The sequence below is a fragment of the Zasmidium cellare genome (assembly GCF_010093935.1).
Source record: "Zasmidium cellare ATCC 36951 unplaced genomic scaffold M409scaffold_64, whole genome shotgun sequence".
Classification (NCBI taxonomy): Eukaryota; Fungi; Ascomycota; class Dothideomycetes; order Mycosphaerellales; family Mycosphaerellaceae; genus Zasmidium; species Zasmidium cellare.
Window position 1 is genome coordinate 99 of NW_022987008.1, and position 15,636 is coordinate 15,734.

Sequence of the window (15,636 nt, forward strand, 5' to 3'; positions counted from 1 at the left end):
AAAGTCTAATAGGTATAGGAATAACCTATACTACTAGAATCTTTAAAGTAGTTAGACTACTAACCTAGGCTTATAATCTACTAAGCTAAAACTACTCTATAGGGTTTATATAGGTATTAAATATAGTAGAAGTAACTAAATTAATAAACAATAGTAGGAACTAACCTAGTTATAATTGTGTTAGTTTATTATAGGAAGCAGGAGAACTGAGGAGAGGTAAGCTCCCCTCAGTCACATGACTCTTAGCATTGATGCCTTAGGCATCCGTCTCAGCCTGCCCATCTGGACTGTACTGTCCAACAGGAACAACCTTGTAGGAGAGCGCTTGTGCTGGGGAACCGCTTGGGAGACTCTGACCCGGTTTGCTCGCTGGAGGCGGCCAACTCCTATCTTCGATCTCTCAGTGCGACGAATTTTCTTTTGCACGGTCCTGAGACTTCGTTGAAGGCCTTTCGCGCGGACGCAGATCTTGCGTCCTGGTCAGTCGATGGACTGGTGAAAAGGTGAGACCGGAGAAATGTCCGCGAATCCGGATTGCAACTCCGAAAAGGTGATGGCGACTTTCTTCACTCTGAAGTGTCTTGAGGCACAAAGCCGTCGGCTCGGAAGACTTTGCGATGCTCATTTCGTGAAGTGACAAACGAGCGGAGGATGTGTCTTCGATCTTGCGTCACTTGAATATCGATGATCCTGGGCGCAAATCGCGGCCGAGATTTGGCCATTGCAGTCATCCAAGGGCGTCATCTCGTCGTTTGAAACGAATTGCAACTGCGTTCCTCCACCGACGACAATCAAACAACGAAGAATACTGCTGGAGGATGCAATCACCACGCGATGTACTGTAGCCATCTTCGTTCGCAAGATAGGCGATGCGGGTGTGGCGTTGAGAAGGTTCAGGGTTTGTGAATAATCTCCGCAGAGGTCAAGTCGCTCGGGCAACGTCTGTGTTGATTGGGATAACGGCATACTTCGACAAACGACTCCAACTCCCAACGAGCCCGCGGATGCATTGCATAGATAGGCGTTGGAGGCTGTTCCTTACTCACCACTCTCGCATCATCATCACCACCACTCCGTCGTTACCGTCGATTCTGCAGTTCTTTTGAGCTTTCTTTCGTTGCAGCTGTACGCATTAATCTGCTGTCTTTCACGCCCGCATTCCAGCGATTCCCTTGGCAACCCGACCAGTTCACGGGAGCACGATGCTAAAGAGCAAAGACAGACCAAAACCGCGTCCGACGTCCATGTCGGAGGAACAAATGGGTCAGCAGTCTCATATGTCTTCGATCCCCCTCCCTCACACCCCACCACGACCGTCGCGATTGCGAGAATGTACGATTGCTGCAGAGGACAATCGCTCACATGCAGCAAACACAGCGCAGTACCTTTCCAACCTGCGCAATGCGCAACCACCGAGGCCTTCGGGCGCGCGACCACCTCCTACTTCGAAGTTCGGCAGCTTGAGGCGCACCGAGACACAGCCCGCGGAAGTGAAGCCTACGAATGAAGATCGACCGGCTCTGCCGACGAGTAACAGTATGCCTATCATGCCTGCGAAACAACTCTCCCATCGTCGAACGGACTCGAATCTCGCGAAGAAGAGCATGTGTTCAGCACCAGGCCCATTTGCTGGCCGTCCCCTCGCCAGGCCGCTGTCGGCATCACCACTACCTCCCACCGAAGAAACCGACGAGACGCATGTTATTCGCCACGCACCAAGCATGCCGTACCTTGAGAGTGGATCGCGATGGATGGAGAAGCAAGAGGCGAAGTCATTGAGGCAGGCATTGGAGGATATGGATTTGGAAGAGGAGCGAAAGATTCATACCGCAGCACAGGATGAAGCTGCTGAGCTCGTGTGGAAACACCGAAACCCTGAAGCGGCGAATGCGCCCAAAGTATTCGCGAATCCGGATCTGCCGAAGGATTATCGCTCTCACTTGCGAAAGGGAAGTTATCAGAGACGGCAGAGTCAAGATTTCTCGGTGCAGGGCCAACGCAGCGCCTCAGATGGCAGTCAGACATCGAATTCGGACAGCTCAACAACCTCCTCCACCAAAAGGGTCACATTCGAAAGACCCCGAAAAGTGAGCCCACCAAGCGCCAACGGCGTCGTGTCCGTGCACAAGAGGCGGGAATCCTCTTCCAAGAGCTATGACCATCTCGCAGAAGCAGTTGCCAACGACATTGCGGTCGCGCATCGCCGGACCAGCAGTGGGAGCAAGCGGATATTGAGTGGAGAGAAGAAGATGTACATGCATCCCAATGACAAGATATGGGAAGATCCTTCAGAAGAACAGTCGCCGCCCAAGAAGCAGCCGCAAGATTCCAATGGGGAGCAGCAAGATACTACAACTTCGACCCGGCCATTGCCATCTCATGTTCGCAAGAACCCATTCGCAAGAGTGCGAGCGCAGTATGAGAAGATGGAGCGCTCTAATTCAGCGCCCACCCTGCAAACCCTGCCACCTGCGCCAGATCTGAGGCACGAACGCGTGGAGATTCAGAGGAACCCGCCTAGCCAAAGCCGGAATCCCTGGTATATGTCAAATGAAGCTTTGCCACCTACACCTCCATCCACGAGTGAGCATGACGCGGACGAAGTTGCACCAAAGATGACACCTACCAAAGACGGAAAAGAGATTCGCGGTGATGATATCCGTGCGGCAACAAGCAAGACTCGAAAGGATTATAGTCCTAATCTTCCAAGGCCCACGGTTGTGAGTGACAAGCCTGGGAGACCGATTGTCAGCTTTGAGAAGAACTTCCAAACCCCGAAAGAGGTGGTTCTGGAGGAACAGCAAGCCGCTGAGCCTGAACCGGAGCCTTCGAAGATGAGCAGAGCTGCGACGTTCCCGAATGTGCCTTCGTCTGCGAATTCGAGATCTGGTATTCCAAGGATCGCAGTGGACGATGGGCCAGCTTCGAGGCCGATGATTCCGCAGATTAATGTGCCCGATGAAGCGCCTTCGTCGAGGCCGCCAATTCCACAGATCAACTTGCCAGGTGGACCATCGTCGTCAAGACCATCGATTCCACAGATCAACTTGCCGGATGAGCCGTCAGTGCCTTCAATCGTGCTGCCAGACGATCCATCAAACAGTACGCCTTCGATCAACGTTGAAGCACCATCTATCAACGTCAGCGGACCAGACACCAGAGCACCTCCTGCTCGGACACAGTCTTCGCAACCACCATTGCCGTCAACACGTCCGCTGCCACATCATGCAGCTACGGCACCTTTACCCACGAAGTCAATGCCGCACTACACACCCTCTATCAGACAGTCGGGAGCTCTCTGTGCTCACTGCGCGCTACCAATCGCTGGTCGGATTTTGAGTGCAGCGGGGGAACGTTTCCATCCAGGATGCTTTGTCTGTCACGAATGCAATACCAACCTGGAGTGTGTTGCGTTCTATCCAGAGCCTGACAAACAGCGAAGTGAGCGACTCACGCGCGTTCGTGCGAGAGAAGCTGGTATTGAGCTTCCAATGCCAGAAGGCATGACAGATGAGGAGTTCGGCAGACAACAAGCTGGTGACGGTGACGAGACGTTGAGGTTCTACTGCCACCTGGACTTCCACGAGCTCTTCAGTCCTCGCTGCAAGAGTTGCAAGACCCCCATCGAGGGTGAAGTGATTGTGGCCTGTGGAGCTGAATGGCATGTCGGCCATTTCTTCTGTGCACAGTGCGGCGACCCATTCGACAGTTCGATGCCGTTCGTGGAGAAAGATGGCTATGCGTGGTGTGTGGGCTGTCATACCAATCGCTACAGCTCAAAGTGTCGAAAGTGCAAGAAGCCTGTTACCGATGTGGTTGTGAAGGCGCTCGGCACCGACTGGCATAGTGAGTGCTTTGTTTGCACGGTGAGTCTCAAATTGTCAGTCATGGTAATCCGATCAACTGCTAACGGTGTGACAGGAATGCAACGGCGAGTTCGTCGATGGCAGATACTTCTTACGCGGCGAGTCCAAGGATCCTGTCTGCGTCAAGTGCGAGGAGAAGCGCTTGAAGGCGTAGCTTCATGATGTATCGTCGTTGGGTAATGGGATCCGGAACTACCTATTCGTGTGAAGCGTTCTAGCGTAGCATAGTCATGAGAGGCGTACGATGATCCTGTCGACATAACTTACCAGAGTACACATGGTCGGAGATGCTGCTCATCAGGCCACGCTCATACCATAGAACCTCCAGAAGAGGCGTCCTTCGCGCCGGAGGCTTTGCTGCATTCGACCTGCCGAAAGAGACCACCCAAGTTTTCAGCATCAAGAACGTGTACAGGTTGCCTGTCAACTATGCCGTCCTGGTGACCATACCGTACCGAATGACACAGAGCGGTGAGCAGCAAGTACACTCAGGTGACGCTGTGGATTAGTACGTGTGGTTGTCCCTATATCGTGCACGTTCCTCTCAGAAACAAGCACTGTGGCTCAAGAGATGTCATGCGCTAGTGCCCGAGGGTCGGGATCCACACTTGTGGACTGCATGGGGGTTGGCCTCGTGGACGGCGTGAGTGAATAACGCCCTCCCTCTCCTTCTCGTCTGGGGTTTGTTGTTGGGGGCAGCATACATATTCGCTATTCCTGCCATACCAACGTCTTACGAGACGTCTGGTCTGGACTGCAGGCGTGCGTTGGGCTGACGTTGAAGGCGGCACTCGGAATTACGATTGACTGCACGGCCAACTTGCACCCTCCCGCCCTTGGTGACACCTCACTCCCACTGCGCAGGTTCGCAGCACAAACAACAACACCACCGCCCTGGCCACGACTCCCGCGTCGACGACCTGCGCTTTCCATCTGACAGGACTTACTCTCTCCACCGCCCACCACCGCTCCTTGACCCACCAACAACAACAACGACTCCACCGCCATACTGCGCCGCACCCAATGTACGAGCATGCATTTCGACCAACAAATATAGACCCGCATCAACCCTCCATGAGCTTGTCAATACCGCTCGCGAACCCTGCGTGACACCGCAACCCTACAATTACAACTGGCCATGGCCATCCATCGCGGCATCCAATCCGCCATATTCTACTACCTGTCATGTGCACCATGCTCCGAGGCTCGCTATCGGAAGAAGAGGAAGCAGGAGGCTGCGAGAACTCGCGCGGAGAGGGAACTGCTGCAGGAGGAACACCCGAACTTGTATCGACACCCTTCGCCGTCTTCGACGAACCCCCATTGGCAGACTGAGATTGCGCTGGGACCCGCGCTTTCTTCGAGGGGCAAGAGAAAGACCAATACTGGGGACAGTCAGCGCGCGTTGAAGGCTGGGAGAGCTAGCAGCAATGCCAGCGGGGAACCGAGCATGGTCGATCTGGCGCATTCGAGTACGAATGGGGATAGGAATGGTAGCCTCGGGAACTTTCGCTCATATCAGCGCGAAGATGAGGAACTTTGGGGATCTACTAGCAATTTGGACGGGTCCATGAACGGCAACAGTCTCCCCCGGCCTCAGCGCGCTCGAACGAAGGATTCCCATTCCTCGGATTATCGAACGTACCGCAATCCTCCGATCAATGACCTTCATCCGGCTACTTTTACGAAAGTTCATTCGCGAGAAGATGCCATGTGGATGATGCAGCCCCCTCCCGTCGCAGAAGTCATGAGTGGCAAGCTGCGTCCTCCGCGCAGTAGGAGCGATAGTGGAGGCAGCTGTCTGAGCCCCTCCAGCTCGACCATGTCTAGACAGGTCAGCAATCGTCCACACATGGCGACTCCTATGTCTCGCGAGAGTTCCAGCCGGACGTCTAACGGACCCCATGGCCAACGAAGCCCAACGACCAGCGAGAGGGACTTTGCAATAAGCCCTATCCTGATTCCACAGAAAGATATACAGCTTCGACCGTCGCCCGTTCTGAATCTAAACGAGTCTGAAGACTCCACCAATACTGTCATTCGCCGGCCATCACTTGCTCCTGTGCCTTTACGAAGGCCATTGACCAACCGAGCGGCTTCTCGTCCGCAGTTGTCGACCATTGCTTCGGATAGCAGTATACCTGCTAACAGCCAAACTGCGCCTGATTATGTCATTGACCGGCCAAAAGAGAATGGACCTCCTGTCATCACACATAGCAGTGACGAATCGTCTGTCTACATCGACCCGTACGAGAGGCGATCCGCCGTGCTCTACGACGAAGACCGCCTCAAAGTCTGGAACGACGTCGCCCCCAAGGGTGTCCGAGGCAAGATCTTCCGAGCCACAACAGACATCACCGACGCCGCCCACCGTATCCCAGGCCATCGACATGACGATAGCGAGGACGCCATGGTCACGATACGGCCGGAACTGTTTGACAGCTGGTATACCCCTGACTTTGAGCTTCCGAAATGGATCCACGAACACACGAAGCGTGAAGTTCGCGAACGCTGGTCCATGGATTTTTGAGCATTGACGGCGTCAGCTCATCGCCGGACGAGTTCGGTCATCTTCTTCCTCCTCTTTTTTTTGGATTACGTCTTTCTTCCCCGCTTTTGTTTTTCTCTCTCTACATGAGATTTGTTGGACACGGAACTGAACTGGGCTGGGCTGGGAATTGAACATGAGTGTCGTCGAAATGAGCAAGCAGCAGCAGCATCTTCCACAGCATGGCGTTTCTTCTTGGGTGTCTTGTTTTCCAACGGCCGCATTCAAAACGATGGAGTTGGTCGGTCGTCTGTTTTGGGGGTTATAATGCATTGGGGGAAGATTGAAATGGAAAGGGGGGAGGGAGAGGGATAAGAGGCCTACACTGTACATAGTGTTGTTGGTTGTCATGAGATTGGCTGGATTGTTGGATGGGTGGGTGGATAGAGTAGATTTTGGATACTCTTGAAGAAGAAGAATGGATACAGCTTACAGGCTTAAAGATATCATCGAATCAATTCATCAAGTAAAGTCCCACATCATGCTAACGCTTGAAGTAACTCTCGGATTCATTCACTATCATAAGTCAAGTATAATGCGGCTGCTGACTCGCATCCGCCTGCGACCCATTCGTCCCATTCGCCTTGCCATTCACAATCTTCGCCGGCGCAGGCCTCTTGAAATGCGGCTTCAGCGGCTCCCACGACTCGGCATTATAATCCGTCTGCACCTTATTACACTTCTTCAATCCCCACTCCGTCACGCCGACCATGAGACTCGACTCGAACATGAACGCCATGCTGTTGTCGCCCACCTTCATCGGCTTGAGATCCGCATTGCTGGCCTTCTCGTGCGTCGATGCATCCGGGCCGTGTGCGCTCATGACGTTGTGCAGCGAGGCGCCGGCCGGTTGGAACCCGCCGCCGGTCTTTGCGTCGTACTGGCCGTGGATCAGGCCCATGAACTCGGACATGGTGTTGCGGTGGTACCAGGGGGGTCGGAATGTGTCTTCTGCGACGAGCCAGCGCGGGGGGAAGATGACGAAGTCGGCGATGGCGGTGCCGGGGTGGTCGGATTGGGCGGTGAGGACTGTGAAGATGCTGGGGTCTGGGTGGTCGTAGGAGATGGAGCCGATGGTGTTGAAGCGGCCGAGGTCGTATTTGTAAGGGTAGTAGTTGCCGTGCCAGGCTACGACGTCGAAGGGGGTGTGGTTCTGCTTAGCTGCGAAGAGGTTTCCGGAGAATTTGGCAAAGAGGGTGTGTTCGCTTTCTGTGTCTTCTTCGAAGTACGCGACTGGAGCTTGGAAATCTCGTGCGTTGGCGAGACCATTCGATCCGATGGGACCAAGCTCTGGGAGTTGGAAATGGCCTTGGTACAGCTCGAGGATGAACCCTCGCACAGGTCCTTCAGGTAGAGTGACCCTATGCCTGATGCCTCGTGGGATAATGCAGATCTCATTCGGCCGAACAAGAATCTTGCCCAGCTCCGTCTGGATGTCCAATGCCCCGTGTTGCGGCACGATCAAAAGGTCTCCATCTGCACTGTAAAACGCCGCCTTGGGGTCCATATCCTTGCCAGCCGCATAGATCATGATCCCAAGCCCACTCTTCATCGAAGGATCTCCTGCACCAGCAACCAAATGCAAGCTATGAATCCAATCCTTCGTCTCGTCCATATCAAACGGATCCCAGCGAAGCTGATTGGGGATCTGGTGCCATTTGGCATCCCTTAGACCTCCCGGATTCAGATCATATGTGGCACTTTCTCGAGGCTCGAAGGGCGAATGTGCGCTCGCGGGGAGGATTCTGTAGAGCCATGTCTGCTGGTTCTCGTGTCGCGGGGCGGTGAAGGCGGTGCCGGAGAGCTTCTCGTTGTAGAGGCCATAGCGAGGCTTCTGGGGGTTGTTGGCGCCGATGGGAAGGGCGCCTTCGACGGCTTCGGTCTCGTGGTAGCTGCCGAAGCCGTTTTGGTAGGTGTATTTCTCTGGGTGGTTAAACGGCGTGACGGGCATGGTTGGGGATCAGGAATGGAATGGGTTGAAGGAGAGGTGAGGATACTGTACGGTGAGAGCGGTGGCCTACAAAGGCTTATGAGCGCGTCATGCCATTGTCCCCGTGAGATGGAGCAGAGGCAATTCCGCACGACTGGAGAGCTTCGACACTGAGCAACGGAACGCACATGCAGTGTGCCAGCTTCCCCTCGTAGGCCGTTGGTATCCGACGGCCGACGGAAAGACAAGGCTGGAGAGCGCGGCGTCGTTCCGCTCTCCCCAACGTCTCCTGTGCCGATGGGCCTTGCCTGCCATGCTGTACCTGGTACACCACATCGAAGGCTACAAAGCTCATCGCATGATGGTGCTCCTCGCTCCGGATACATTCACTTGCCATTCCCTTCACGTGAAAGTGACCGAGCACCGACCGCCTTGACTTCTGTACCATCTTCCTTCGAATCTTCCAACATGCCGCCACTCAAAAGCTGGCTCAAGATCGATCCGAAGAGCCATTTCTCCATCCACAACATCCCATTTGGTATCATCTCGACTACCAATGCCGCACAGCCTCGTCCTGCTGTGGCAATCGGAAGTTATGCGTTGGATCTGCATGCCTTCGCCCATGGCAATGGCTTCTCCAAGCTGTCTATTGTCCAACCTCATCAAGCAGTCTTCTCCCAACCAACTCTGAATGCTTTCGCGGCTCTCGGACGTCCAGTTCACCGAGTGGTTCGCGAATACTTGCAAAGTGTGTTTCTGGAAAATGGCCCCTTCCCGGACGTGCTCCAGCAAGATGACCAGCTACAGAAAGCAGCATTGGTACCGCTAGAGCAATGCAAGCTGCATCTCCCCATGCAAATTGGCGACTACACAGTAAGTGGAACTTTCGCTCTCGCTTCGAATCCGACCTCTGCTTACTCACTGATGTTAGGATTTCTATGCCGGCCTAAACCATGCATACAACGTGGGAGTCCTCTTTCGTGGACCTCAGAATGCTCTTCAGCCCAACTACAAACATCTTCCAGTCGGCTACCACGGCCGCGCAAGTTCTGTCGTGGTCTCGAACACTCCAATTCGAAGACCAACCGGACAGATCCTGGCAAGTCCAGCCGCCGAGAAGAAGGAACCTATTCTGAGCCCCTGCAAGAAGCTTGATATCGAGCTCGAGCTAGGGTGCTTCGTGTGCAAACATTCAGCCCTTGGCGAGCCGGTCAATATCCATGACGCCCCAGAGCATCTGTTTGGGGTTGTTCTCATGAACGATTGGTCTGCTCGCGACATTCAAGCCTGGGAGTATGTGCCACTTGGACCGTTCAACAGCAAGAATTTCGGCACCACGATCTCACCATGGGTTGTCCTGATCGATGCCCTTGAGCCGTTCGCGACTACCGGACTTGAAAACGACACCGTACTGCTACCTTACCTCAACGAGAAGGATCGCAAGTCACACTACGCGATTGACCTTACATTCTCGCTGACTATACCATCGGGTAAGACGACGACGCTGACACGTACGTCAGCAACTGAGCTGCTCTTCTCATTCCCCCAGATGCTTGCGCATCACACCATCGGAGGGTGTCCATTCAACGTGGGGGATCTTTTGGGGTCCGGAACTATCAGTGGCAAGACCAAAGCCGAAAAGGGGGCCTTGCTGGAGCAGACGGAGAACGGCAAGACGGAAATTGAGCTTGAAGGTGGAGAGAAGCGCAAGTTCCTTGAGGATGGCGACATTGTCACACTGTCAGGCGTGTGCGGAAAGGAAGACGGTGCTCTCGTTGGCTTTGGAAATTGCGTAGGACGCATTGAACCCGCGCTCCAGTTGAAGTTCTGAGCCGATCACTGCCGTAGCATGTATTGAAGCCGAAAAGTTGATCGAATACTCTTGGAGCTCGGTGATCTCTCATCCGATGAAACGCACGTTCTTCGTCCGTTCTTGTACCGCTTCACCGATAGCAACAACTCAACGTGGTCCGAATTGCGATCCGAAGGATTCTGATATCACGTGAAGTGCTTCTCAATTCCGCCCTTCGCTTCGGTTCCGCCATCAGGCTAGCCTGAACGGTTCTAGCTCAACGTCAGTTTCTCAATCTGGCAGTCGTCACATGGCGGGAATTCCGTAGTCACTGGGTATCGACTCCATCAATGTGGGGGAGACATGCAAGGCAGACCCCGCATTGTGGGTGCTTGGACGAGGTGATTTTCCGTCTGACTCTTTCACGCCCAGGAGCCAATCGTTGTAGCCCGGTTACGAACCATTACCATGACGAAAGCTACAGGGCAGTGGCCGGGAAGAGCACCTTTGGCTTGGAGGTAGCTCATTGTCACGGCGTTCACTCGGACAGAGGGACATCACCTTTGTTCTCTTACGCATTGTTCTCTCCTCTATATAACCGTTGGACACGCTCTTCCTACCCGTCTCCTTGCACACACTCTCCCATCCAGGCATCGCCCCCTCAGCAAGACTGCCGCAATGGCACAATCAGCAGAACCCCAAAGCATCACCGCGTTCCTTTTCCAGCCTCAAATCCTCCCCTTCTTCCTCATAGCAGTCCTCTTCACCGCCCTCAAAATCATCGACAAAACCGACGTCCCCAAAATCAAAAACCTCCCCGAAGTCCCCGGCATCCCCATCTTCGGCAACCTCTTCCAACTCGGCGACAACCACGCCATCAACGCCCAAAAGCTCGCCCAAAAGCACGGCCCCGTCTTCCAAGTCCGTCTGGGCAACCGCCGGATCGTCTTCGCGAATACCTTTGAGAGCGTCAAGAACCTCTGGATCACGAACCAGTCCGCGCTGATTTCGAGGCCGACGTTGCATACGTTTCATACGGTGGTTAGTTCGAGCGAGGGGTTCACCATTGGTACGAGTCCTTGGGATGAGAGCTGCAAGGCACGGCGAAAGGCCGCGGCGACGGCCCTGAATCGTCCCGCGGTGCAGAGTTATATGCCGATTATTGATTATGAGTCGAAGAAGTCGATCAAGGAGATGTTGGAGAAGAGTAAGTATGGGGATGTGGATATTGATCCGAATCCGTAAGTCAACTTTGTCCAGTCCTCTAGCTTGATCGTTGTTGCAGAGGAAACGTAATACTGATGTTGATATGTTGTAGGTACTTCCAACGCTACGCCCTCTCCACCTCCCTCACCCTCAACTACGGCATCAAAATCGAAGGTAACGTCGACGACTCGATGCTGCAAGAAATCGTGCACGTCGAGCGCGAAATCTCAAACTTCCGCTCGACCGCCACCAACTGGGCAGACTACATCCCGCTAATGCGTCTCTGGCCCGGCAACAACGACAAACCTCTGGAGTACAAGAAACGCCGCGGAGCGTACATGAACCGTCTCCTCTCCATGCTCAAAGAACGCATCGCGAACGGAACCGACAAGCCCTGTATCAGCGGGAACGTGCTCAAGGATCCCGAGGCGAAGCTCAACGACGCGGAGGTCATGTCGATTGGATTGACGATGGTTTCGGCGGGTCTCGATACCGTGCCCGGAAATCTCATCATGACGGTGGCGTATCTCTCCTCGCCGCACGGACAGGAGATCCAGGCGCGGGCGCTGGAGGAGATCAACAAGATTTACCCGGAGAATGATTCCTGGGAACGCTGCTTGCATGAGGAGAAGTGCGAGTATATCACGGCGCTGGTCAAGGAGACGTTGCGGTACTGGTCTGTGATTCCCATTTGTCTGCCACGGAAGAATATCAAGGATATCAAATGGGGCGATGCGGTGAGTTCCACCACAATCACATTCCAACCCCCCTATGACCAAAGCTGACACTGACTTCCCCCTTTCTAGACCATCCCCGCCGGCACATCCTTCTACATGAACGCCTACGGCGCGCACTACGACACCTCGCACTTCAAATCCCCCTTCGAATTCTCCCCGGACAGATACCTCACGGACAAAACCCTCGACGACGCCTCCGCGACACGGGGAACACCGCACTACGGCTACGGCGCCGGGTCGCGCATGTGCATCGGCTCGCACCTCGCGAACCGCGAACTGTACACGGCGTTCCTGCGATTGATCACGGCGTTTGAGATTGTGCCGCCGAGGCAGAAGCGGGATGAGCCGATTCTGGATTGTATGGGGTGTAATAAGTTGCCGAATGGGTTGACGATGGATCCGAAGCCGTTTAAGGTGGGACTGAGGGTGAGGAATCGGGAGCTGGTGGATCGGTGGTTGCGGGAGGCGGAGGAGAGGACGAAGGATCTTTGATGGGGTGGGAGTTGTCTGGTGGTTGAGGGTGAGGTTTGTTGTCTTGAGAGCGTTTTTGTAGTTGTATTGAAAGTCCTTGTGCTCAGTGGCCTTGTCTGGCAGTCTTTTCGGTTTTGTCGTGAGGTCTTTTGAGAGATATCATGTACTTTCTGGGTTCTCCTCTCGTTGGCGCTGCGCTTCCTTTTCATCGGCTGTGAGATCCGCCTTGGCCCTTCCAATGCGTACAAATGCCATAAATATGACCAGAGCAGTAGCGCCACAAGCCAAGTTGAACCAAAAGACATTCTGATAGCTCTGTCGTTCTCCTTGATAGGCTGTCTCCGAAGCGATGATCTCCGCGAATCCAAGCAAGAGTGCAATGCCCAGCTGGAGCAGGACATTGCTCAGCGCACCGGCGAATCCTTGTTGACGAGACGGCAAAGTGGAGGAAAAGAAGATGTTGGCCACGTTGAAGATGATGTCGATGGCGACCGTGGACATAATCATGGGGACGAAGATCCAGCTCCAGTAGTTGGCATCGGCGGGAGCGAGGGCGAAGAGGACAGACTCGATGATGATGGCGACTCCGGTTACGAACATCAGGATGCGTGGGGACAGGACGTGGAGGAAGGCGCCGCCGAAGATTGCGAGGAGGATGCCGATGAGGGCCATGGGGACGTACCAGGCTACGAGTTGCATGGGGGTTGTCTTGAGGATTCGTATGCAGCTGAGGGATTGTGAGTCTCTGCTAACGATGATCGTTGGAGGAATTGGGTTAACTTACTAGAAGCTTGCATATAGCAAGTAGATCCCTAGCGTGCCGTATGCAAAAAGCAGACCGAGTATGAACGGACGCACAAACTTGATCTTGAAGACTGAGAATGGCAGCAAAGGCTGTTCAGCGACCTATGACCATGTTAGAGACAATCGACCTTGAGAATGCGTTCAGCTGCATGCTTACCCATCCCTCCACCCAGAATGCAACTCCAAGTATAGCCAAACCGCCCAGGAAAGTCAAGAGGATATACCACGTAGCCCAGCCATTCGGGGCATGAGCGGAGTCGGTAATGGCAAAGACCACAAGGATCAAACCGCTGACGATTGTGATACTCCCGTACCAATCCATCTTGACTCCGTTGTTCTTCACATTGTCTGTGTCGGATGGGATGGCGAAGAAGGCGATGCCGGTGGTAAGAGCGATGAGGATGGCGCCGATCCAGAAGTACCATCTCCAGGTTGTGAATTGGCTTGATACGCCAGCGAAGAAGAGACCGATGAACTGTGGTGTAACTGTTAGTCAGGTTAAGGGGGAATGTGGGTTGAGAACTCACGAATCCAAAAGGAGCCATGGCACCGTAGATCGAGAAGACGATGTTCTTGCGTGGACCTGGTCGATATGTACTGCCTAGTAGCTGAAGACCGGCTGGAAGGTAAGCTGCAGGACCAAGGCCTTGCAGAGCACGGCACATGTCCAACATCAGCTCGTTCTGAGCGAAGCCAGCGATGATCGACCAGGCGCAGTACCAAACGCAGCCAGCGATGTAGACTGGAAAGCCGCCATAGATGTCTGCACGAGTTAGCGAAACATTGTCGGTTTGACTTTCAACACTCCGTACGTACCAGCCAACCGCCCGAACGGTATCAGGAAGGATGAGACGACGAGCGAGAAGGCACTGGCCGGCCAAGTGGTGGATGCCGAAGGGATGTTTAGTGCCTCTGATACTGTTGGCAGCAGAAGCGTGAAGCCCGATATGAAGTACTCGCTCAAGAGTTGCGAGACCGTGATGGAGAAGACGAAGCCGACCTCCTTCCACATCGAGCCCAGCTTCTCAGGCCGCTGTCGTCCAAGGCGTTCAATCCTCGCAGTCTCGGACTCATCATCGTGGGCACTGAGATGGGAGGACGGATTGCGTTCAACGTCCTCGCTGGCTCGCGAGGCCGGCTTCGAAGTCGTTGAGAGAGGCATCGTTGGAATAGGAAAGAAGCTTGGTCACGGTAGGCTATGACACGACAACGTAGAACGACCAGAGATTTTAAGGAGAGTAACATCGCCAACCTTAATAGTAAATGGCCCAAATACATCTTGCCCGCTCCGAGTAATAGTCTTGCCTTTGCTGCAACATGATGCCCATGAAAGACACAAACGTCGCCACTGACGACCGGTATGACGACCGATATGACGACCCGGACTATGGTTATTCCCCTGCGAGGAACGCAGATAGCCTATGCGTACCGTCTTGGGCAGGAATCTCGCGGGGAAGAACGTCGGGCTTAGAAATCGAAAGCATCGTATCCAATCTCAGCTTTTTCGGCGTCGTATTCATTGTCGCGATGGAGGTCTGTGAGCCGAATTCGGTATCCTTGGAATTGTCGTGAGCCGTGCTTGGCGACTTGGAGTCGGACTCGCACGACAACGGAGCGTGTGAAGACACGCTAGTCGTCATGTTACGATGGAAGACGAATAGCGTGTCGACCGCAGTCACAGTGTTCGGTATCCCCTTACGCGCAGTAATATTTCCCAACGACCCATCCCTCCAGAAGACACCAGTCCTCAAAGAAAGACGAAGTGTCGTCGCAAACCCACCCCATCTCCCATTGGCCGCGCAAGCGAAGAGCTGGCCCAAGCGCCCCACACCTCTACAAAACTTAGCCAGCACGACGCTGAAATCTCTCTTTCCTTTCTCCCCCATCAGTAGAGTGACTAATGTCACCATCGAGGCTTCGCTACGGCGACTTGCTGAGGGCTATTCAAACTTTTGTATGGATCTCCTTCCGTTCCCGGCCTCGTAGAAGGAATGGGTTTTTCGTGCGTCCGTCTTTCCTACCAACTGCGTGGAATCCTTGTTTTTTACATTGGATCGGAGTTGTGGGATGGCCGCTACATATTTTCTCAAGTTTTTCTGTTCCAGCTTCAGTCTTGTGCGTCGAGGAACATGTGTCTGCTCCGCTCTTGTGCTTGGTGACCTCGATGCTGGAGTCGAGGGCCACTCACTCGATGAGCTGGGTACGAGTCCTCCAGTCCTCCAGGCCATTGGGCATGGGCTAGCGAGGACGTGAGCATGTGAGGTACACGAGTCGGACTTTAC

The 15,636-nt window shown here is 54.1% G+C and overlaps 6 protein-coding genes across 6 annotated transcripts; 4 read left to right on the top strand and 2 right to left on the bottom strand.

Moving 5' to 3' along the window:
* Positions 1-1,538: 1,538 nt before the first annotated feature.
* Positions 1,539-4,020, top strand: M409DRAFT_71218 (uncharacterized protein; the record flags this gene model as incomplete). The annotated part of the gene is made up of 2 exons (XM_033819075.1): positions 1,539-3,866; positions 3,922-4,020. 2 exons carry the CDS (start codon positions 1,539-1,541, stop codon positions 4,018-4,020), a joined length of 2,427 nt encoding a protein of 808 aa, XP_033659978.1.
* Positions 4,021-5,004: 984 nt separating this feature from the next.
* M409DRAFT_71219 (uncharacterized protein) lies at positions 5,005-6,396 on the top strand (the record flags this gene model as incomplete). Its single annotated transcript, XM_033819076.1, has 1 exon — positions 5,005-6,396. The coding sequence occupies one exon, from the start codon at positions 5,005-5,007 to the stop codon at positions 6,394-6,396; it is 1,392 nt and encodes a 463-aa protein (XP_033659979.1).
* A 544-nt stretch (positions 6,397-6,940) lies between these two features.
* M409DRAFT_30372 (uncharacterized protein) lies at positions 6,941-8,365 on the bottom strand (the record flags this gene model as incomplete). Its single annotated transcript, XM_033809889.1, has 1 exon — positions 6,941-8,365. One exon carries the CDS (start codon positions 8,363-8,365, stop codon positions 6,941-6,943), a length of 1,425 nt encoding a protein of 474 aa, XP_033659980.1.
* A 447-nt stretch (positions 8,366-8,812) lies between these two features.
* On the top strand, positions 8,813-10,175 carry M409DRAFT_30373 (uncharacterized protein; the record flags this gene model as incomplete). Its single annotated transcript, XM_033809890.1, has 3 exons — positions 8,813-9,217; positions 9,276-9,834; positions 9,865-10,175. The coding sequence occupies 3 exons, from the start codon at positions 8,813-8,815 to the stop codon at positions 10,173-10,175; spliced, it is 1,275 nt and encodes a 424-aa protein (XP_033659981.1).
* Positions 10,176-10,814: 639 nt separating this feature from the next.
* On the top strand, positions 10,815-12,571 carry M409DRAFT_30374 (uncharacterized protein; the record flags this gene model as incomplete). The annotated part of the gene is made up of 3 exons (XM_033809891.1): positions 10,815-11,377; positions 11,455-12,079; positions 12,149-12,571. 3 exons carry the CDS (start codon positions 10,815-10,817, stop codon positions 12,569-12,571), a joined length of 1,611 nt encoding a protein of 536 aa, XP_033659982.1.
* A 138-nt stretch (positions 12,572-12,709) lies between these two features.
* On the bottom strand, positions 12,710-14,632 carry M409DRAFT_71223 (uncharacterized protein; the record flags this gene model as incomplete). Its single annotated transcript, XM_033819077.1, has 6 exons — positions 12,710-13,277; positions 13,335-13,456; positions 13,512-13,829; positions 13,882-14,117; positions 14,171-14,439; positions 14,607-14,632. The coding sequence occupies 6 exons, from the start codon at positions 14,630-14,632 to the stop codon at positions 12,710-12,712; spliced, it is 1,539 nt and encodes a 512-aa protein (XP_033659983.1).
* Positions 14,633-15,636: the final 1,004 nt, after the last annotated feature.